A 23,764-nucleotide genomic window follows, 5' to 3' on the forward strand; every position below is an offset into this window, starting at 1 on the left:
GTCATGACTCACTGCACCCTTGACTCAAGGGATCCTCCTGCCTCAGCTTCTCAAGTGCACACCACCACACTGGGGTGTTTATTTTCTTTTCAGTAGAGACAGGGTCTCACTATATTGTCCAGAGAGGTTTCGAACTCCTGGGCTTAAGTGATCCTCCCATCTCAGCCTCCCAAAGTGCTGGGATTACAGGCATGAACCACCACGCCCAGGAAGATATGCTTGATTCCAAAGTGACCTTGGCCTGCCTGCTTATTATTGTGGATTAAAATAGAACCCCAGGAGCAAGGAGGTTTCACCTCCTCCTCCTCCAGGATTTAATTCCCTCTTTTTGGTCACAGACATATAATTATTGCATTTGCATTTTGTATTTGAGGATTCCTTTGCTTTTGAATATTGGGAGGACTCTACCTGTCCTGGCAACGTCTGAGCCTATCTTCCCCTCCTGCACCTGGGGCTGGCTCCTCATCCTCAGAGACCATGAGGCGCCCGCCCATTGTGAGAGGGGGCTCTGGACGGCCGGTGCAGGGGTGGTTTGTTACCGTTAGAAGCTGCGTTTGGAAGCTTTGCTGTGTAAGAGTGCCCCCCGCCACCCCATTGTGAAGGGGGCTCTGGACGGCTGGTGCAGGAGTGTGGTTCGTTACCGTCAGAAGCTGCGTTTGGAAGATTCGCTGTGTGTGTGTCTGACTCCTTGTTCCTGGCCCCTGCGAGGTGAGAGCTGGGTGTCGTCTATTAGGAGATAATGGAGTTCGTGTGTCTGGGAGATTGGCGGCTTGGGTGGCCGTGATCCTGACTGGCAGCCTCTTAATTCGACTTCAGGAAGGTTTGTTCTTGACTCCTTCAGGTGGATTTTTCCAGGTAGAAAGCCGGTTCTGGTCAGATTTACCTTCTGCTGTGTTCTCTTCAACACCTGAACCTGCTGGGGAGTAGGTGGCAGGAGGGCTCCTTGGCCTCCACCCAACCACCTACCCACCCATCCACCCATCCACCCACCCACTCATTCACCCACCCACCCATCCATCCATCCACCCACCCACCCATCCATCCATCCGTGCACCTACCCACCCACCCACCCATCCATCCATCCATCCATCCATCCATCCATCCATCCACCCACCCACCCATCCACCCACCCACCCACCCATCCATCCATCCATCCATCCATCCGTGCACCTACCCAGCCACCCACCTACCCACCCACCCACCCATCCACCCATCCCCCCACCCACCCACCCATCCATCCATCCATCCATGCACCTACCCAGCCAACCACCCACCCATCTGTCCGTCCACCCACCCACCCATCCATCCATCCATCCATCCATCCATCCATCCGTGCACCCACCCACCCACCCACCCACCCACCCATCCATCCATCCATCCACCCACCCACCCACCCACCCATCCATCCATCCATCCATCCATCCATCCATCCATCCATCCATCCATCCATCCATGCATCCACCTAGCCACCCACCTACCCAGTCACCCATCCACTCATCCTCCTACTCACCTCACCCCTCCCTCGTTCCCTCCATCCACTCATTCACCCATCTATCCATTCTCTTGATTATAGAAATAAATGGTTAGGATCTTTGGTCTCCTCTTTGAGTAGCCCTGCCATGTCCTTTGTAGTATGCATTTGGATTACCTCTTGGGGAGGTGGAAGGCATGGAATCTGATTTCCTTTGTGGTTTCATTAACTGGTTGCTAAGACCAAAGAGAGTGCCGCTCCCCAGCCCCTCAGCCTTCCCTCTGCCTCCATTGTCTCTGTAATACAGCAATGAAAACTAGCCTCCCTGTCCTTAAGAGGAGTGGTTTACACTTGACTATTCTAATCAAGAAATTGGTGCATTACAAATTGTTTAAAACAAAAGGGAAGGCCTTGGGGCTCTCCAGTGGAAGTTACCATGGAAAGTCAAGCCTTGATCATACTGATTATCATTCATGTCACAGGGTACCCTCCATAAAGGCGGAGAAGGACTTTATTTTCTTACACATCATTTAAAGCAAATATTGTAGGGACTGTATGTGGACCCCTTCCTCTGTTACGTATTGGGTTCGAGCTTTGTATGTGGGAGAGATTGCCCCAGTTTGCAGGGGTCTCCGTAGCCTGCATGGAAAACGTCTGACTTGAGGTGCTCTTCTGCCTCAGCTTAGAGTTAATACCCACTTAAATCTCATGGAGAAAATAATGTATGGGAAAAGTGGCTTTGGTCTGGAATCACTACACGTTCTGTAGCAAAGCTCTGTAAATCCCACACTGTGGGGGGAGTATTGTAGTTTGAGGCCATGCTGGTGAGGAGTAGCCGTCCTCTCTTTGCTGCCATCCCAATCTGGTAAGGCTTATCCAGAGGGTGGTAATACCAGGGCTGCAGATCATCAGTTTTTACTTTTCTGTGTTACATCCAAGGGTGGGGCTTTTTTCCAGCATCTTTGCTCTGAGGTCGGACCTGGGCGATTCCTCCAGCCTGGCTCCGACTCTGTCTCCCCACCAGCCTCCACCCTTCCCTCGCTGCCCTGCCTTCTGGGCAGACGAGGCCTCCTGCATCACAGCTTCTGAGCAGCATCTGCGTCCCAGCAGCAGCCGCACCAGCCTCTGTGGCCTCGTCTTTAATCCACTTTCTGACCTCCTGCTGGCTTAATCTTCCTGACTCACAGCTTTGTCTGTGTGCTGCAGGGATCGAGTTGAACTCATTAGCTCGGCCTCGGGGACCCCCTTAATCCCCGCTCCTCCTCTTGCAGCTGTATGGTTCTGGGAACGATCTGGCATTTTGGAGCATTCCTCTTTGGGCATGGGGGTGCTAATGCCGCCTCCTGGAGAACATAAGGAAGAGATGATGTGTTTAACACACTGACGAGCCAGGCTGTGGGTGCATAGTAAGTGTTTTGTGTCTGTAGTCAGGACTTTTTAATTATAACTCCCCTCCATGGCTGCCTGTTACTTCACTTCAATTTACTGCTCCTAAAGGGATTTCTCTGGCCGGCATCTGGTCTCTGCTTTACGATGGCTCTGCCTGAAATCATGGCTATGGAAAGAGGAAGATTAAGTCACCCCCAAGGAGTCCATGGACCACTGGCAGAACCAAGCAGTGTCTCCCAGTTTAGCATCCCCTTGACGATAGCAGAGACAGACAGGCAACCTCTTTACTAATCGCCCGGAGATACAGTATGCCCACCACTTCGCCACAGCATCCAGTGGCTGCCATGAAGCTTTCACTGTGTGAAAAATGTTCTAATTGGAAAAATGAATCCACAGCTGCGTTACCCTTGATTGGCATTTAAACTTGCAGAAACACTAAGCCTGAGCCTTGGACCTCAGCACCCCCTGACCAGGCTGTGTTTCTGAGTCAAGGTCACCCCGTATTTCCCTGTTCCATTGACATCTCTGATTTCAATTTCGTGTGTTACCCGTGCGAGGGTCTTAGTGTTTGCCACCACGAGTACCAGCCCAGTGGGCCTCTGTCCACAGTAAGAAGTATTATCTCATTTGGATAATTGCATTTGGGAATAAACCAATTGGAGTTTGGAGTGACCCTGACGTTGGTTGTTCGTCAGAGGCGTGTAGGTACACAGACTGCACGTGAACAGCTATCAAAGGCCCGAAGACACCTGCGTGCACCTTTCTATGGCTCCTGCCAAGCTTGTGTTTATCATGGGCCCTTGAAAATGCATCATGCAGAAATTGATGATGACAGAAAGCGTCACGGCAGAGGAACTTCTGAATGTGAAATGCGCTTCCTCGTAATGAACAGTGTGCTCAGAAACTTGGATTTCTTTCTGGCTTTCCTGAGTTCTTGCCGAACGCTGCTTACATGCGTTTGCAGAGCTGGCGTCTTGACTGTTCCGGGTGTCTGCGTTTCTAGCTCCAGATCCTGAATAGGGAATGTCCCTGTGGGGCCACGACCTGAGATACCCTGGCATTTCCTCCCTTATTCTCTTGGCTTTTCCTGGGCTGGTTGGGTAGAAGTCAAGAGGAAGGTGGATGTAAGTCTCACCTGAGAAAGGTGAATTAGCAGATGCCGTAGAGGTGGAGGTCCCTGAATCTATCTGTGTAATCCGAGCCTCGTGTTGTGGATGGCCCTTTCCACAGCCTTCAGATAACCCACGGCAATAAGACCTATTTCATATGGTATAATATTTACCATTTTCTCAAGCTTTGTCAAGACACTCTCTCGCCCTCACTACTGTCTTCCAAAATCAGCTGTCATCGTCGCCATTTTACAGGACCTAAAGCAGATTTGGAAAGCAATTTAGTCTCTCACAGGAAACTCTCTTGCTACATTGCTATAAATCGAAACAGCCTGGCCTAGGAAGCTCCCGTGACCCCCACAGGCCAGACACTTTTCGGCGCAGGTTTGCTGATCCACCATTGTTTACGTGTCTTACTCATCAGTGCAGACGTGTCCCCCCACAGGCAGGTGGTGGCCCTCAGTGGGTTGCAGAGACTCGCCCGTGGTGGTTCAGTGCTGTGGGCTAAGTCTGTCCCCCACCAAAATTCCTATATCAAATGAAGTCGTAACCCAGGACCTCAGAATGAGACTTTATTTGGAGATTGGGTCTTTACGGAGGCAATCAAGTTAAATGAAGTTGTTAAGAGTGGACCCTGATCCCATCGGAGTGGATTCCTTATGAGAAGAGGAAGTGAGGACACAGACACGCACAGAGGGACAACCACCTGAGGACACAGAGAGAAGGCGGCCGTCTGCAAGCCAGGAAGAGAGGCCTCTGGAGGAACCAGCCCTGCAGACGTCTTGATCTCAGACGTACGGCTTCCAGAATGGGAGACAATAAATGTCTGTGGTTTAAGCAGCCTGGTCCGTGGTACTTTTTGCCATGGCAGCCCGAGTGACTCATAACTCAGCATAAGTGGCAGACTCAGGCCAAACACAGCTGCCTCTGCCTGTCTCCAGTGACCACATTCTGCCCACAGTTGTGTAGTCTCAGTTCTTAGTCTCTCACCTTGCAGAATACTTGTAACTCATGTGAACCAAGTGTGAGTGGCTTTCCCTCACTCTCTCCATTTTTTCTTTTGCTTTGTTTGGAGTCAGGGTCTTGCCCTGTCACCTAGGCTGGAATGTAGCGATGCAATCATAGTTCACTGCAGACTCAACCTCCCAGCTCAAGGGACTTTTCTATCTCAGCCTCCAGAGTAGCTGGGGCTACAGACATGTACCACCATGCCTGGCTCATTTTTTAAACTTTTTATTTTTTGGTAGAGACTGTTTCCCTATGTTGCCTAGCCTGCTCTTTGGTTTTGATTGGAGCTTGACCATGAACTGTACTAAGAGGGGTGTAGGTGTATCATTCTGTTCAACAGCATGGCCAACCCTAGCTGTGCGACATACAGTTCTGCAGACCTCAGTGTTGTAGCCTCCACTCGCAGGGTCATGGTTGTAGTTAACAGTCTGCACAGTCCACTGAGTACAAGCAAGGCTCAGTAGGCAGAAACTCCCGTCACCCCCGTTGTGAAGTCCAGACCTTCCTTGACTGTTGGATGATATCACCCAGGAGTGTTCCATGTCTGGAATGTTGACCCAATGCCGTTCAATGCCATCCACGTTTACAAGCTGTGGTTTGGTTATGCAAAGGAAAAGACAGAAATGGCCGGGCACGTTGGCTCATGCCTATGATCCCAGCACTTTGAGAGGCCGAGGCAGATGGATCATGAGGTCAAGAGATCGAGACCATCTTGACCAACTTGGTGAAACCCTGTCTCTACTAAAAATACAAAAATAACTGGGCGTGGTGGCAGGTGCCCATAGTCCCAGCTACTCCGGAAGCTGAGGCAGGAGAATTGCTTGAACCCAGGAGGCGGAGGTTGCAGTGAGCTGAGATTGCGCCACTGCACTTCAGCCTGGCGAAACAGTGAGACTCCATCTCAAAAAAAAAAAAAAAAAAAAAAGACAGACACCCCTGTCCTCAGGCAGCTTGGGCTAGGGCAGGGAGGAGCACTTAACTGGCTGGATGTTGGAGTGGTGCTGAGACAGATGTTGGGGGAGAAAGAGATGGGGAGGAGTAGGAGGGACAGGAAGATGTGGATGGTTCATCTGTGCTAGGAAGTAGCTCCCTTTTGTGGCTGAGGGCCTTTGTGGTATGAAGGGAACTTAGGGAAAACTGAGGCTGGCTCGAAGAAGCCCCGAGAACTTCCGAGGATTCGGTGTGTACATCATCGCAAGACTGGTGTCAGCCACAGACTCCTCCTCTACAGCTCCTGACCGTGTCAGCCCTGTTCCACTCCATCACCGCCCGGGTCTCACGCTGTATGCCAGACTGCCTTTCTGGAGATAAAGGAGAAGCCTGATTTGGGTCTCGGAGATCTCGTTCCATCCACTTGCAGGCTTTCTGTGTCTTGAGCCGCTTGGGCCAGGCACACGGCAGGTTTCAGAAGGATCTGGACATCACAGCCTTCAGGAGACTGAGTGACAGAGGGACCGACTCCTGCTTGCCGGTTAGGAGAGAGCGAGGAGAAACATCCTAAGGCAAAATATGAAACCCAGCACTGCTGCCCCCTTCCTGGGAGGCAGGAAATGCAGGGTGAAGAGGCCGAGACTCACGGGCTGGACAGGAAAGGGAGCAGGATCGGTCAGCTGGCCCGAGGGCCACAGGCAGTTGGAGCAGCTCCCTGTGTTCCCACCCAGGATACCTAGTGGTCAACTCAGCCTGCAGGAGGCCAGGGGGATGGCACTGTGAGACCTTGGCCCCGGTGGAAAGGATGAGTGCGGCTCCAGCTGGCAGACGCAGAGAGGATGACTGGTCCACCAGAGGCTGGGGCGGGGGGTTGTGTGCAGCCTGGTAAGTCTGAACAAAGGGAGTATTTCTTCGGATCCAGAAATGACCTGAACATCAACATCCTCTTCAGTATTCTCAATGACTCACATAACAGGCATATCTTAGAGATAATGAGTTTGGTTCCAGACCACTGCAATAAAATGAATCTTGCAGTAAAATGAGGCACATACATTTGTTGGTTTCCCATGCATGTAAAAGTTATATCTACCCTCTAGTTTATTAAGTGTGTAATAGCATCATGTCTAAAAAAGCAATGTATATACCTTAATTAAAAAATACTTTACTGTTAAAAATACTTAGAGTCACCTGCATCTTCAGTGGCCTGTAATCTTTTTGCTGGTGGAATGTCTTGCCTCCTGTTGATGGCTGCCGACTGATAAGAGTGGTGGTTGCTGAAGGTTGGGGTGGCTGTGGCAATTCCGTAAAATAAGACAGCAAAGAAGTTTGCTGCATTAATTGACTCACGAAAGATTTCTCTGTAGCATGCAATGCTGTTTGATAGCATTTTACCCACAGCAAAACTTATTTCAATATTGGATGAAATCTTCTCGAACCCTGCACTGCTTTGTCCATTGAGTTTATGCAGTATTCTAGATCACGTGTGGTCATTTCAACAGTGTTCACAGCATCTTCACCAGGAGTAGATTCCATCTCGAGAAACCACTTCCTCTGCTCGTCCCAAAGAGGCAGCTCCTCATCCATTCAATTTTTATCATGAGACTGCAGCAATTCAGTCTCATCTTCAGCTCGACTTCTAACTCCAGTTCTCTTGCTGTTTCCACCACACCTGCAGTTCCTTCCTCCACTGAAGCCTTGAACCCCTCAAAGTCATCCATGAGGATTGGAATCAACTTCTTCCAAACTTAATGTTGATATTTTCACCTCCTTTTATGAATCATGAATATTCTTTGCTGAGAGCGGTGGCTCACGCCTGTAATCCCAGCACTTTGGGAGGCTGAGGCGGGTGGATCATGAGGTCAGGAGATCGAGACCATGCTGGCTAACGGTGAAACCCTGTCTCTACTAAAAATACAAAAAATTGGTCAGGTGTGGTGGCAGGTACCTTTAGTCCCAGCTAGCTACTCAGGAGGCTGAGGCAGGAGAATCAGTTGAACCTGGGAGGCAGAGGTTGTGGTGAGCTGAGATCATGCCACTGCACTCCAGCCTGGACAACAGAGTGAGACTCCATCTCAAAAAAAAAAAAAAAAAAAAAAAAGCCATTTGTGAGAGTTGGAATCAACTTCTTCCCAACTTAATGTTGACATTTTCACCTCCTTTTATGAATCATGAATATTCTTTGCTGAGAGCGGTGGCTCACGCCTGTAGCCCCAGCACTTTGGGAGGCTGAGGAGGGTGGATAATGAGGTCAGGAGATCGAGACCATGCTGGCTAACGGTGAAACCCTGTCTCTACTAAAAATACAAAGAATTGGTCGGGTGTGGTGGCGGGCACCTATAGTCCCAGCTAGCTACTCAGGAGGCTGAGGCAGGAGAATCAGTTGAACCTGGGAGGCAGAGGTTGTGGTGAGCCGAGATCACACCACTGCACTCCAGCCTGGGCCACAGAGTGAGACTCCATCTCAAAAAAAAAAAAAAAAAAAAAAAAAAAAAAAAAAAAAAAAGCCATTTGTGAGAGTTGGAATCAACTTCTTCCCAACTTAATGTTGACATTTTCACCTCCTCTTATGACACATGAATATTCTTAATGGCATCTGGAATGCTCCATCTGAGGAATCTGTGGCACCTATAGTCTTACAAGATATATTGTTAAATAATAAGACTTGAAAGTCGAAATTACTCCTTAATCCATGGACTGCAGAGTTGATACTGTGTATGCAGGCATGAAAACATTTATCTCCTTGTGCATCTCCATCAGAGCTCTTGAGTGACAAGATGCATTGTCAAGGAGCAGTAATATTTGGAAAACAATCTCTTTTTCTGAGCATTAGGTCCCAACAGTGGGCTTACAATATTCAGTAACGTGCTGTAAACAGATGTGCTGTCATCCAGGCTTTGTTGTTCCATTTATAGAGCACAGATAGAGTTGATTTAGCATAATTCTTTTTTTTTTTCTTTGAGATGGAGTCTCTCTCTGTCACCAGGCTGGAGTGCAGTGGCGTGATCTCAGCTCACTGGAACCTCTGGCTCCTGGGTTCAAGCGATTCTCCTGCCTCAGCCTCCTGAGTAGCTGGGGCTACAGGTGCCTGCCACTATACCCAGCTAATTTTTGTATTTTTAGTAGAGACGGGGTTCCACCATGTTGGCCAGGCTGGTCTCTATCTCTTGACCTCATGATCTGCCCACCTCAGCCTCCCAAAGTGCTGGGATTACAGACGTGAACCGTTTAGCATCATTCTTAAGGGCCCTAGGTTTTTTTGAATGATATATTAGTATAGGCTTCAACTTAAAGTCACCAGCTGCATTAGCCTCTAACAAGACAACCTGTCCTTTGAAACTTTTAAGCCAGACATTGACTTCTTGTCTCTAGCTATGAAAGTCCTAGATGCCATCTTCTTTCAATAGAAGACTGTCTTGTCTGCATAGAAAATCTGCTTTTTAGTGTAGCCACCTTCATCAATGATCTCAGCGAGATCTTCTGGAGAACTTGCTGCAGCTTCTCCATCAGCACTTGCTGCTTCTCCTTGCACTTTCTGTTATGGAGATGGCGTCTTTCCTTAAACCTCATGAATAAACCTCTGCTAGTTTCCAGCCTTTCTCCTGCAGCTTCCTCACCTCTCTCAGCCTTCATAGAATTGAAGAGAGTCAGGGCCTTGCTCTGGATTAGGCTTTGGTTTAAATGAATGTCGCGACTATCTTGATCATCAAAGTTTGACGACTCCAACCTTCTCCCTTTCAGCACTAAGGCCTGTTTCACTTACCATTTGCGTGCTCACTGGAGTGGCCCTCCTCATTTCTTTCTGGAACATTTTGTTTGCATTCACATGTTGGCTTACTGTTTGGTGCAGGAGGCCTCACTTTTGGCCTGACTCAGCTTTCAATATGCCTTCCTTGTGAAGCTTAATCATTTCTCACTTTTGATTTAAAATAAGAGATGTGTGACTCTTCCTTTCACTCGGACACGTAGGGGCCACTGTAGGGTTATTACTTGACCTAATTTCAATATTATTGTGTCTTAGGGCATAGGGAGGCCCAAGGAGAGGGAGAGAGGTGAGAAAATAGCTGGTCATTGGAACAGTCAGAACACACAGAACTTTTATTAAGTTTCCTATCTTATATGGGTGTGGTTAATGACACCCCAGAACAATGACAGTAGTAACATCAAAGATCACTGACCACAGATCATCCTAACAGATATAATAATTATGAAGATTTTGACATAGTGCAAGAATTACCCAAATGTGACACAGAGATATGAAGGGAGCACGTGCTATTGGAAAAATCATGCCGACAGATTTTCTTGTTGCAGAGTTGCCACAAACCTCCAATTTGCAAAAACACGTTCTCTGTGAAGCTCAATAAAGCAAAGTGAAATAGAACAGGATATGGCTCTAATTTATGTTTTGCCTGCACTAAGATTTGCAGTGGGTGTGTATAGAGAGGAACATAATCTATCACTTGAACAGCAAGCACTTGGGAGATGGGGAGATTTGACTTGGGTTTAAATCAAACCTCTACTGCTTTCTAGGAGTATGACCTTGCAAGGTGTAGTTACTTGAAGTCTCTGAGGCTCAGCTTCTTTATCTAGAGAATGAGAAGAATAATATTATTATTATATAAACAGTGAGAATAATAATAATATATAAACAGTAATAATAATGTTATACAAACAGTAATGATAATATCCACTTAGGGTTGTGGTGAAGGTGAATATGGTTAGCAGAATTTCTGGCTTATTAGGAGTCAATACATGGTAATCATCACTGTGTCGTGGTTATCATCATTATCACTGTCATCACCATCATCTTCATTATCACCACTACTACCATCATCATTATGATCACCACTGTCGTCATCATTGTCACCATCACCATCATGACTACCATCCCCATCACCAACATAATCACTATTATCACTATCATCATACCATCATTATCACCATTATCATCACCATCATCACCATCGTCATTACCATCACCTCCATCACCATCATCACTATCATAATATCATCATTATCACCATTATTATCACCATCACCATCACCACCATCCTCATAATCACCACCATCACTATTATCACCACCATCATTATCACCATTATCACCATCACCATCATCATCACCATCATCATCACCACTACCATCCTCATCACCAACATCATCACCATTATCACTATCATCGTACCATCATTATCACCATTATCATCACCATCACTATCATCACCACCATCCTCATAATCACCACTATCATCACCACTACCATCCCCATCACCAACATCATCACCATTATCACTGTCATCATACCATCATTATCATCATTATCATCACCATCACCATCATCACTATCATAATACCATCATTATCACCCTTATTGTCACCATCACCATCATCACCACTGTCATCACCACTGCCTTCTCCATCACCAACATCATCACCATTGTCACTATCATCATACCATCATTATCACCATTATCACCATCACCATCACCATCACTATCATCACCACTACCATCATCACCGTCACCATCATCACCATCATCACCATCATCGCTATCATAATACCATCATTATCACCATTATCACCATCACCATCATCATCATCACCATCACCATCATGATCACTATTGCCATCACCAATTATCTCCGTCATCACCATTATCACCACCACCATCATCATCCCCCTCATCACCCTCATCACCATCACTGTCACCACTACCACCACCATCATTATCACCACCACCATCATCACCATTACAACCACCCTCATCATCACCATCATCATCATCCCCTCCCTGTAGACACTGAACTCTTTAAGGGGCAAGAGCCCATCTTGGTCATCTTCATGTTCTCTCACCCACTGCTGTCCTGGTGCTGGTATAGGACCCTGCGCACAGAAGATAGAAGCTCAAGGAGAAGAGAGGTGTTTCCTCCAGCAATCCTTTAGAGGAGATGGCCAGGGTTGGGACTCCTTACACACTGTTGTCTTTGCCATCCTTTCTGTACTATCTGTGAGTCATCTGACAAATCACTCACTCACTCAGAATGTCTCTAACAAATTATAAAGGAATAGCCACCTCACGGGGCTGTGGGAGACTGGACTCAGATACTGTTCTCCTCAAGGAGAACTTGACATGACCAAGGCTCACATTGGTAACAGTGGGACCAGGAAGGGTCACTTAAGGCAGAAACTGTCTTATGCCATCCGCCTGCCAGACACATCACTGTTCCACCTTTGCTTCCCTCCCTCTTCTTATGCTGAGCCCTCAACCTGGAAGTCCTACCCCAGACTCGCATATCCCTCTGTGTTCCTGGGCAGCAGCCTAGGATGTGCACTCCTTCCCAAGCAGCGTCACTTACTCCTTCCTCTGGGTCCTCAAGGGAGCTTGTGTTAGCATGAATTTTTACCTTTTCCATATTGTATGACAGTTGAGTGGGTGTCTTTCCCTACTACAGATGGTGGCCTCAGGCTGGTTTGCTTCTTATTTATTGTCTTCGTGGCTCCCACATCATCCATTCAGCCAGTGTCAGTCACCTGTACTATGTCAGGCCTGCTCTTGGACCTGGGGTTTGCCTGATTAGGCAGTGAGTCAATGACGGGTAAGTGAAGAGTGGAAGCAGGATTCATCCAAAGTGTATTCTGACCTTGTGGGCTTGCCCGGAGCTGGTGTGAACATGCGGGCAGCTCCCGTCACATATGGAGGGAGGAGAACTCCCTAGGAGCTGGGAAGGCTTGACCTGCTGAGTTCCGCTCTCAGAGATGATGGTGCTGCTGTTGTTTTGTTTTGTTTTGTTTTTTGCTGCCACAATTAGTGGCAGGTGATTCACACGTTTATGAGCTCCCATGCCTGCCATAACCAACCACAGACTGGTAGCTTAAATAACAGACACGTGTTGTCTCACATTCTGGAGGCTGGAAGGCCAAGGTTAAGGGATAGATAGGGTTGGTTCCTTCTGAGGCTTGAGGGAGAATCTGTCCCAGATTCTCTACCTCTACCCCGGCTGCTGGGGGCTTACCAGCAATCAACATTGCTGGGTTTGCAGATGCAACACACCGGTCTCTGCCTTGCCATTCACATGGTCATCTCCCTGTGTGCGTGATGCTGTGTCCAGATTTTCTCACTTTTCTTTTTATTACACTTTAAGTTCTAGGGTACATGTGCGCAATGTGCGGGTTTGTTACATATGTATACATGTGCCCTGTTGGTTTGCTGCACCCATTAACTCATCATTTACATTAGGTATTTCTCTTAATGCTATCCCTCCCCCAGTCTCCCACCCCATGACAGGCCCTGGTGTGTGATGTTCCCCATCCTGCCTGTGTCCAAGTGTTCTCATTGTTCAATTCCCACCTATGAGTGAGAACATGTGGTGTTTGGTTTTTTGTTCTTGCGATAGTTTGCTCAGAATGATGGTTTCCAGCTTCATCCATGTCCCTACAAAGGACATGAACTCATCTTTTTTATGGCTGCATAGTATTCCATGGTGTATATGTGCCACATTTTCTTAATCCAGTCTATCATTGACGGACATTTGGGTTGATTCCAAGTCTTTGCTATTGCGAATAGTGCCACAATAAAAATACATGTGCATGTGTCTTTATAGTGGCATGATTTATAATCCTTTGGGTATATCCCCAGTAATGGGATGGCTGGGTCAAATGGTATTTCCGGTTCTAGATCCTTGAGGAATCGCCACACTGTCTTCCACAATGGTTGAACTAGTTTACACTCCCACCAACATGTAAAAGTGTTCCTATTTCTCCATATCCTCTCCAGCACCTGTTGTTTCCTGACTTTTTAATGATCACCGTTCTCACTGGTTGAGATGGTATCTCATTGTAGTTTTGATTTGCATTTCTCTGATGACCAGTGATGATGAGCATTTTTTCATGTGTCTGTTGGTTGCATAAATGTCTTCTTTTGAAAAGTGTCTGTTCATATCCCTTGCCTACTTTTTGATGGTGTTGTTTGATTTTTTCTTGTAAATTTGTTTAAGTTCTTTGTAGAAGAAACTTGATCCCTTCGTTACACCGTATACAAAAATTAATTCAAGATGGATTAAAGACTTAAATGTTAGACCTAAAACCATAAAAACCCTAGAAAAAAACCTAGACAGTACTATTCAGGACATAGTCATGGGCAAGAACTTCATGACTAAAACGCCAAAAGCAATGGCAACAAAAGCTAAAATAGACAAATGGGATCTAATTAAAGAGCTTCCGCACAGCAAAAGAAACTACCATCGGAGTGAACAAGCAACCTACAGAATGGGAGAAAATTTTTGCAACCTACTCATCTGACAGAGGACTAATATCCAGATTTTCTTGCTTTTTAAGGACACAGTTATTGCAGTAGGGCCCACCCTGCTCCTGTATGACCTCATCTTAACTCGATTACATCTGCAAAGATCCTGTTCCCAAATAAATCACATTCGTAGGATATGGGTGTTAGGACCTCAACATTTATTTAGAGGGGCACAGTTCAGCCCGTAACAACATGTCTTATTTATGTTCCGTTTGGTCCTGACAGCAGCCCTGAAGTTAAGTAGTGGCTTTGATTTTCATGGGGGAATTGGAGGACTGCTGGGTGGGTGGGTTTCCCTAAGAATCAAGGTTGGTGTGCGCCACTGGGTTGCAAACCCAGGCTTTCCGACCTTTGAGCTCTTGCTCCTTCTAGATGATTCTCACGGCGGTGCTCTTAGCATTTTCTGGAGCAGATGGTTCTTGTTTTGTGGGGTTGGCCCCCGTGCTGTACAGACACAGTGTCCCTGCCCTGTCCACAAATGATGGTGGATACCTATCTTTGCAATCACCTGCAGTGGCACAGAAGTCCCCTGAGAGGCAATTTGGAGACCTGTGCTCCTCCAAGGAGTTGCCCCTTGGCTGAATCTTCTCTGCAGCTGTCAGGGAGGGAGCCATGGGCTCTGTGGATGTTGGAGCTTTTGAATTAGAGGGGCCCAGAAGGATTCCTGAGACCGAAGGGTGAGTAGTGAGCGGCCCCGCCTGGTCACACCTGATACAGTTTGTTTCCTGTGCCAGGAGTTTCCAGAGAGTCCTTGCTCAGCCAAGGATGGGGGAGGGTGCGGGTCTGGAAATCTTTCTGGAATAAACAGCTGCCCCCATCCAGCCTCACAGCCCTCGGGGGGGGCGGGGTGGGGGGGGCTTTGAGAGCCACGTGTGAGTTCAGCCTTCGACCTTGGAAGGGAGAAACAGGAGCTTTTGTGCAGAGGGTGTCAGGTTTCCTGGCAGGGGGGACTCTGGCCGCCCACTGAACCCAGGCTCCTGTTGGCAGTCCCAGGATCATTTTCCTAGCGATGAGGAACTTACCCTCGGGCTGTCTTGGGAAGATGGTAGGGCCTTTTGCTTTCTTGAACACAAACCTACAAATCCCCAGATAGAGAATTGGTTTGAGCCTCATAGTCGATCAAACCTCCTTTCGTTCTGAACATGTTGACAGTGACAAAGGGAATTATTGAGCCCCTGCTGACAGCTGTTCAGTAGAATATAATTTTAATTCAACAGAAATTAGAAGTCATGGTTAGAAGTGGATTTGCCTGGCCTTTGCCTTTCCTGGCTCGCTGGTGAGTCTCACAGAGGGGACCTGGCAACGTGACCGAGTTGCTGTTATTTCAGTTCTCAGAGGTGCCATTGTGTGTTTGAAGTGTTGTGATTGGTTTGCAGGCCCTGTTGACACTATTTAACTTTGCAAAAATGAACTCTCGTGGCAACTGATTTGATTTTCCGTCAAATCGTTTTTCCGTAATTGCTTTCCTGTGTCCTTTGGGAGAGGTGATGACTGTGTTTTTAAAGCTTTTCTGTTCAGAGTCAGCGTGGGTAGTATGAAAACTTTCTCGTCAGCGTGGTTCTAAGACAAGACTCCCACCGAATCTGAAATGCTAAAGAACAATCCGTGTCAAAATTAAGTCACGTTGTAATATGCACGGGCTGTGGTTCTGAATGTGTGTTCCCCAGGACGGCAGCAGCAGTAGTGCCTTGGCGTTTGTCTGAGATGTAGGTTCTCGGGCCCCACCCAGACCTGCTGAATTAGACATTCTGTTAGGGAGACATAAGTGGAGTCTGTGACCTGTGTTTTTCAAACTGCTGGAGTTTGAGAAGTGCCATGCAAGTGAGAGAGTGCCCTGAGGTGACAGGTGGTCATCGATGACCAAAAAGACACTGTGAGGTCCGGGCGTGGTGGCTCACACCTGTAATCCCAGCACTCTGGGAGGCCCAGGCAGGCAGATCACAAGGTCAGGAGATCGAGACCATCCTGGCTAACACAGTGAAACCCCATCTCTACTAAAAATACAAAAAAATTAGCTGGGCATGGTGGCAGGCGCCAGTAGTCCCAGCTACTGGAAGGCTGAGGTAGGAGAATGGCATGAACCCGGGAGGCGGAGCTTGCAGTGGGCTGAGAGAGCGCCACTGCACTCCAGCCTGGGTGACATAGTGAGACTCTGTCTCAAAAAAAAAAAAAAAAAAAGACACTGTGAGGGCTAGAGATTTTTTTGTTTGTTTGTTTTGTTTGGTTTTTTGTTTTTGAGACAGAGTCTTGTTGCCAGGCTGGAGTGCAGTAGCGCAATCTTGGCTCATGGTAACCTCTGACTCCCTGGTTCAAGCGATTCTCCTGCCTCAGCCTCCCGAGTAGCAGGCACGCGCCACCATGCCCAGCAAATTTTTGTATTTTTAGCAGAAATGGGGTTTCACCATGTTGGCCAGGATGGTCTCGAACTCCTGACCTCGTGATCTGCTCACCTCGGCCTCCCAAAGTGCTGGGATGACAGGCGTGAGCCACCGCACCCGGCCAGTGCTGGAGATTTGAGTCCGTGGTGAGACCAAGGCCAAAGAGACCAATGTCTCGTTCCTTCCTTTTTCCCTTCTATATTCACCAAATGTCTCTGTCCCGGCGACCAGTAGGCTTTGTTTTTCAGCGTGAAAAGCCGTGGGTTCACCGTTCAGAGGAAGTGTTGGGAAGGGGTTGAAGCAGCTTTGTCGTCTCTAACCATGTGCCCCACGTGGGTGACTCAGGTAGCGTCCTCCGTCACTCACCAGCTGTCTTTGTCCTTCCTGGCAGAAATGCATTCGATTTAACCCGGACGCCACGGTGTGGGTTGCAAAGCAGCGGATCCTGTGTACATTAACCCAGAGTCTGAAAGACGTCCTGAACTACGGCCTTTTCCAGCCGGCCAGCAACGGGCGCGATGGCAAGTTCCTGGACGAGGAGCGGCTCCTGCGGGAGTACCCACAGCCCGTGGGCGAGGGCGTTCCTTCCCTGGAGGTATATTTCAGCCCACGGTGCATGGACCGTGTTTGTGTCACAGCCTGGATGCCGTGGTGGGTGGGGGAGACACGGTGGTGGGGGGAGACCAATTCCATTTGCACTGGGAAATTATCCCCACATTTAAAAATCAATCTGGGGTCTTGAGGTTTGATATCATTTGGCTCGTGTTCCCCACCGAAATCTCACCTCTAATTGTCATCCCCACGTGTTGAGGGAAGAACCTGTAATCCCCAGGTATTGAGGGAGAGAGGTGGTTGGATCATAGCGGCTTCCCATGCTGTTCTCATGATGGTGTGAGTTCTCACGAGATCTGATGGTTTTATTCTAAGTGTCTGGAAGTTCCTCCTTTGCTCGTCTCTCTCCTGCTGCCTTGTGAAGAAGGTGCTTGCTTTCCCTTCACCTTCTGCCATGGCTATAATGTTCCTGAAGCCTCCGCAGCCCTGTGGAACTGTGAGTCAATTAAACCTCTTTGCTTCGTAAATTACCCAGTCTCAGGTATTTCTTTATAGCAGTGTGAAAATGGACTAATAAAAGGTTGCATCTGATTTTGCCGTGAATCTCATACTGTTGTACAAGTTTTACAATTTTTTTTTTCACTGCAGATTCAAAGAATCCCTGGAGAGAAATCTTGCTGTGAATAATAAACCATGGGTCTGATTCAGGCTTTCATAACCAGGACCGTGGGTCCTGAGCATGCAGAACGGGGCTCCCCGTGCTTCTTTGAGGGGTTTTACGTTTTTCCCTCCCAGCACCTAATGGTTTTCCTTCTCCACCTCTCCAGACGCCAACTGGATGTCAAGAATTAATTCAGTTCTGACACTAACTACAAGTTTAAGGACTCAGTCCCACAAGATGGCCCTCCATAAATGTCGAGTCCCTAGGCCACCCACACTTCTGTACCATTTGGCTGTGAACTAGGGGTTCCCACCACCCCCTTTTCGGGTTCGATCACTTGCTAGAGTAGCTCAGAGCACCTAAGAAGGCATTTTAACTACTACCCCCGGCTTATTACAAAGTGTACAAACGCACAGCTGGTGAAGAGGTGCACTGGGCGAGGTCGGGAGGGCCCAGCCTGCAGGAGCTTCCATCCCTGTGGAGTTGGGGGTGTGCCACCCTCCCAGCACGTGGATGTGCTTGTCAGCTCGGAAGCCTCCAGGCCCCGTTGTTGAGGGATTTTTATAGAAGTTTCATTACATAGGATGAAATCACTGACCATGGTGATCCGATTCCACCCTGCTGGTCAGCAGGGAGGCTGGGAATCCTGACCCTCAAGTCATGGTCTGATCCTTCTGGCCACCAGCCCCCATCCTGGAAGCTGCCTGGGAGTTGAGAGTCATCTCATTAGTGCTCCAGAGATACTCTTATCACCGAGGACATTCCAAGGGTTTTAGGAACTCTGCCAGGAATCAGGGACACAGAAGGAATTTTTAAATTATGTCATGTTCCTCACGGTAGTCTTCTTTCATTGCTATAAAGAAATAACTGGGTGAGGTGGCTCACGCCTGTAATCCCAGTACTTTGGGAAGCCAAGGTGAGTGGATCACCTGAGGTCAGGAGTTCGAGATTAGCCAACATGGTGAAACCCCGTCTCTACTAAAAATACAAAAATTAGCTGGGTGTGGTCATGTGCACCTGTAATCCCAGCTCCTCGGGAGGCTGAGGCAGGAGAATCACTGGAATCCTGGAGGTGGAGGTTGCAGTGAGCCAAGATGGCACCGTTGCACTCCAACCTGAAACTCTGTGTAAACTGTCTGAAAGAGTGAAACTGTCTGAAAAACAAAAACAAACAACAGCAAAAAAACCCTGAGACTGGCTGAGAGAAAAGAGGTTTGATTGGCCCACGATTCTGCAGGCTGTACAGAAAATGTGGTGCCAGCATCGGCTCGGCGTCGAGGCCTCAGGGAGCTTGTTCTCGTGACAGAAGGTGAAGCAGGAGCAGGTGTTAGGTGACCAGAGCGGGTGCAGGAGCGAGCAGGGGAGGAGTAGTTCCTGGCTCCCCCATGAACTAACAGAATGAGAACTGATTTACTACCTTGGGGAGTGCACCAGGCCCTTCAGGAGGGATCCGCCCCAGGACCCAAAGACCTCCCACCGGGCCCCACCTCCAACAACAGGGATCACATTTGAACATGAGGTTTGGAGGGGACATACATTCAAACCATGCCATTCCCCAATTCATCTCTGAGTCCTTGGGTAACAGGGTGGCTGTGGCCATCCAGCTGTTCTCAACAGCTCAGCTTTGCTTCTGCTTCCTGTCCGGGTGATCAGGGTTCTTTGTGCTGCCGTCAGCAGCCACAAGCGCCTGGGCCTCCCTTCAGAAGTGGCCGATCCATAAGACGGGGCAGCCCTGACACGTTTCTACGCGATGCATGACCCTTGTCTCTGCCTTTCTGACCTGGGCTTGCTGCGCCCCAAGTTTACAGGCAGCGTTTCCTGTAGCGTATACGTGTTGGGTTATGTCAGTTAAGAGAAGCCGGAAACGGGTCGTTTCTACTCCTGCACAGCATGTTGGCATCGTTCAGTGATTGCACTCACTTTAGCTTAGTCAACAGCGAGAGGCTGCATGTGTGTAATTGCAGCTGGCTTTTGAGCAGCCTAAGTGGGTTCTCCACTCGGTGACTAGAGATTCCTCTGAAGCCCGAGATGTCATGGACGCCCACCCAGGACTGAGGCGATGCTGCGTCTGCATGTTTCTCAGTTCCGTTGTGACGTTGAGGCTGAGGTTGTTGGGATCCCCAGTGTGGGCCATGTGTCAGATTCGGGGAGGGGTTTCAGCGGAGAAAAGGATGAGATGCCACTTGGAAGTTGGGTGGTTTAGAGCAAATCACTCAGGGGTCCTGGCCTCAGTTTGCTTATCTGTAAAATGGGTATCCATTGGGGAAAAAAATTGTCATTGAGGGCCAACTAAGGATCAGACACTTCAGGCACAGAAAAGTCAAGGTGCTGATCCCACAGACCTTACACTCCAGTGGGAGGTGATGGACCAGGAAGAGTAAATCCACGCAGTTCATTTCAGGGGCTGATCATATCCATAACGGCAGGAAAACTGGGCGAGAAGACCAGAGAATTTGGGAGCCGCCTCTGCATCTGGCCCCAGTACCTATAGCTGTGCAACCTCGAGCCAGCCACCCACGCTCTCTGAGCCCCAGATTCCCGGTCATCGAGTGAATGTTAGTAGTGACGTCCGGGAGTGGTGGTGAGGGCCAGAGAAGGTATTCATGGAACAGTGTGTGCGTTGTGAGTCTGGCCATCCACAAGTCCCCAGATTGACATTGCAGCTGCTGCTCTGATTTCATTGTCATGAAATTGTTGCTGATACTTTCTGTTTGGTTTTTGTTTTGTTTTGCTTTTGAGACCGAGTCTCGCTCTGTCACCCAGGCTGGATTGCAGTGGTGTGATCTCGGCTCACTGCAGCCTCCACCTGCTGGGTTCAAGTGATTCTCATGCCTCAGCCTCCTGAGTAGCTGGGATTACAGGTGCCCACCACCATACCATGCCCAGCTAATTTTTTGTAGAGACAAGTTTCACTATATTGGCCAGGCTGGTCTTAAACTCCTGGCCTCAGGTGATCCACCTGCCTTGGCCTCCCAAAGTGCTGGGATTACAGGTGTGAGCCACCACGCCTGGCCAAAATTGTTGCTGGTACTTAGGTTTATTCATCTCCCCAGGCCACTGTCCCACCAGGTGACCCACTGCAAAGGCTGAGATTGGCCCAGGAATTGACACATTAGGGGCAGGCATCAGTCTGGGCTCTTTGCTTCAGATAATTTCAGCATAATATGGTGGGCTGCTTATGAAACGTTGGAGAAATAGCAAGAAAAAGGATTTGTGGTCCTGAGCCGGTGTCCTCTATAGTCACGGGCTATAAATGTTTATGACTCTGGAATAAACACTCCCTGCTTGAATACTTTACCCTCCTGCCCAGAGATGCTATAGGCCTGAGTGGATTATTTTATATCTGGAAAGGGGACCCGTGGAATTGAATTCCCTGAGACGTTTAGGCTTAGCCACATAATCGTGAGCCTGAGAAGGTACCTGGCGTCATTCTCAGTGGCTTCTGAAATCTGGACCAGAGACGTGATTGGTTCCAGGGCATGGACACACAGAACCTGCTATCCTGGAATCTAGAATCAGAGGTGGAAATTCTAAAATGGGCCTGTAACTCTTCCTCCCTGCTCTGTTCTGGGAAATGAATGGGTGCCCTTCTGACCAGCACACTGTCTCCCCAAACTCTGTGCAGCCTGCATTTCACCGAACTTTCTGATTTCACAGCTGGTTTATTTTGGCACTTGAAAACAAAACCCTGCAAGTATCAGTCTGTGCACAAGAATTTTGTCTTTTGTCAAATAGCCATTTTGTCTGGCATGGTGGAAAATGGAGAATAGGGTTGTTTATTTGGAAGCTTTCCATGAGATGCGACTTTCGGTTTCAGGATGAGCTCACCCACCCACTACTCCGCACTGTCATTTTACCCAGGGGCAGTTTTTGCTGGCCCTGAGCACACGTGTAACCGTGCAGGGTGACGGCATCAAGGGCAGTAAGGAGGGAGAGAGAAAGTGGACTTGTCTAGTGGCAGGTCTGTGCCAGGAAGCTCACATTCAATGCTCCGGCCACTCTGGGAGGTGGTGCTGTTATCCCCATGGGGCAGATGAGGAAACTGAGGTGAGACAGGAAAGTGCCCAGCCCTGAGTTACCCTGTGAGTTGAGAGCGTTAGGGCTGGGATTGAAACAGAGGTCCCGACTCCAAACTGCAGTGACTCCTAAATGCTCAGTGTCCTTCCCAGACCTTCTGCAGCATCTCCAGCCCAGCGGGGCGCTGGGGGAGGGAGGAGGTGTTTTAGAGACCCACCAAGCCCGCTCCGACAGTGTTGCTTACTCCCTACATCCGAGGAAGACGTGCCCCTTGGTCCGTGCAATGATGTAATTTCCAGTTCAAAGGAGGCGCTGCTGTTTGCAGGGAAAAACAGTAGCTCCAGCGTTCTGGGTGGAGGTTGCGGGAGTACAGGAGGTGGGGTCTTTCCCAGGTGGGGCTTCTAAGGTGTCTTTTAACTAAGGTGGACGATGTAGGAGAAAAACCTGGTGTTTGGAGCAGCATCCTTGTTTACCAAAAATGCCTTGTCAAGGGCTGATCGATTCCCCCGGGAGGAACCGTCACCATCCCATTAGCTGGGGAGCCCATCACCGGGTGGGAGACCTCCCAGCTCCTCACCTGCAGGATCTTCCCTTCCCCTTGCTCCTGTTTCTTTTTATGTTTTTTTTGGCTAAACTGCTGCAGAATCTTGGCAAACATGATGCTTAGGATGTTGTAGACTCTGGGGTGCAAATACCAGTCATTTATTTAAAACTGGAAGAGTTTGCTGTGGGGTTCCCCGTCTTCTATGACATAGCCAAGGAACAGGCCCATTTTCCCTCTGAACAGCTGTGTGAAGCATTGACCTGTTTTCTTTCTCTCTCTCTTTTTTTTTTTTTTTTTTTTTTTTGTTTTCTGTGCCAGTTTCGATACAAGAAGCGGGTGTATAAACAAGCCAGTCTCGATGAGAAACAGTTGGCCAAGCTCCACACAAAGGTATGCAGGGAACAAGCTGTTATTTACACGTACGGCGTCCTCGTTGTTATCTTGTTGTGTTATCTTTAGACACTTTGCTTCCAGGGGCACCTGCTGTGTACCTGGTGCGGCATGTGGCCACCACGGTGCACACTGCGGAGACCCACCCGGGAAGCAGCAGGGGCTGCTGGGTGTGGCCGTGGGGGCTCGGGGAAGGAGGGCAGATCCCACTGGCTGCTACAGGGAGATTCAAAAGCGCTGGCTCTGAAGAGAGAGGGATCTAGACGCACGGCGTGGTGGAGGGAAGAGGGTCCATGCCGAGTCCCGTATTAGTGTTCTGCTGTTGTTGCTTCAGGAAAAACCTTGTTAAAGTGCTGTTGACGTAAACTGCACTGAAGTTAGACTGCAGGTGAGCAGCAGGGGCATTGCACACAGTGTTTGCAACCTGGCAGAATGCACTATGCTTTGAGCTCAGAGTCCCAGATAAGACATCCATGCCACGGACACCCTGCTGTTTCTGAGGGTGCTGTGCGAGTTGAGGAGGAGGCATGGAGAGGGTTCTGAAGCATAGGGTGTGTGGGCCGAGCAGTTTGCTTAACTGACAGGAGGAGGAATCTGTAATACCCAGGAGGCTTTTGTCCCGGCCCCTGGTGCTGTTCCTAAGGAGAGCCCAATAGCATTCCCTGCAGAGCGTGGGGTGGAGAGTCGGGGCAGCTGCCTGAAGCGCTTCCCTTGGAGGGCCCTGATGCTCTCCAGGTGAGCTTCCCTGCAGCTGCGAGCTCACCAATGGCTTTCTCAGCCAGCAGGATCCTCTCGGGTTTTGTTTGGCTGCCCCCACTTCTTATATCAGGTGGATGCAAGGATTCTGTTCGGTTGGTTGGTTTGAGACAGAGTTTTGCTGTGTTGCCCAGGCTTCAGTGCAGTGACATAATCTTGGCTCACTGCGACCTCTGCCTCCCGGGTTCCAGCGATCCTTCTGCCTCAGCCTCCCGAGTGGCTGGGATTACAGGCACGCACCACCATGCCTGGCGATTTT

The 23,764-nt window shown here is 48.8% G+C and overlaps 1 protein-coding gene across 5 annotated transcripts in view; it reads left to right on the top strand.

The window, feature by feature from the left end:
• The window catches only part of SHANK2 (SH3 and multiple ankyrin repeat domains 2), a 662,741-nt gene that overhangs the window by 91,916 nt on the left and 547,061 nt on the right, over positions 1-23,764 (top strand). For all 5 annotated transcript variants that reach the window (XM_037998869.2, XM_073008675.1, XM_073008685.1 and 2 more), the window contains exons 4-5: positions 16,977-17,180; positions 22,678-22,749. In XM_037998869.2, coding sequence (XP_037854797.1) covers positions 16,977-17,180; positions 22,678-22,749 — 276 coding nt within the window. The remainder of the gene's footprint in view (positions 1-16,976; positions 17,181-22,677; positions 22,750-23,764) is intronic.

Source organism: Chlorocebus sabaeus, chromosome 1 (genome assembly GCF_047675955.1).
Source record: "Chlorocebus sabaeus isolate Y175 chromosome 1, mChlSab1.0.hap1, whole genome shotgun sequence".
NCBI lineage: Eukaryota > Metazoa > Chordata > Mammalia > Primates > Cercopithecidae > Chlorocebus > Chlorocebus sabaeus.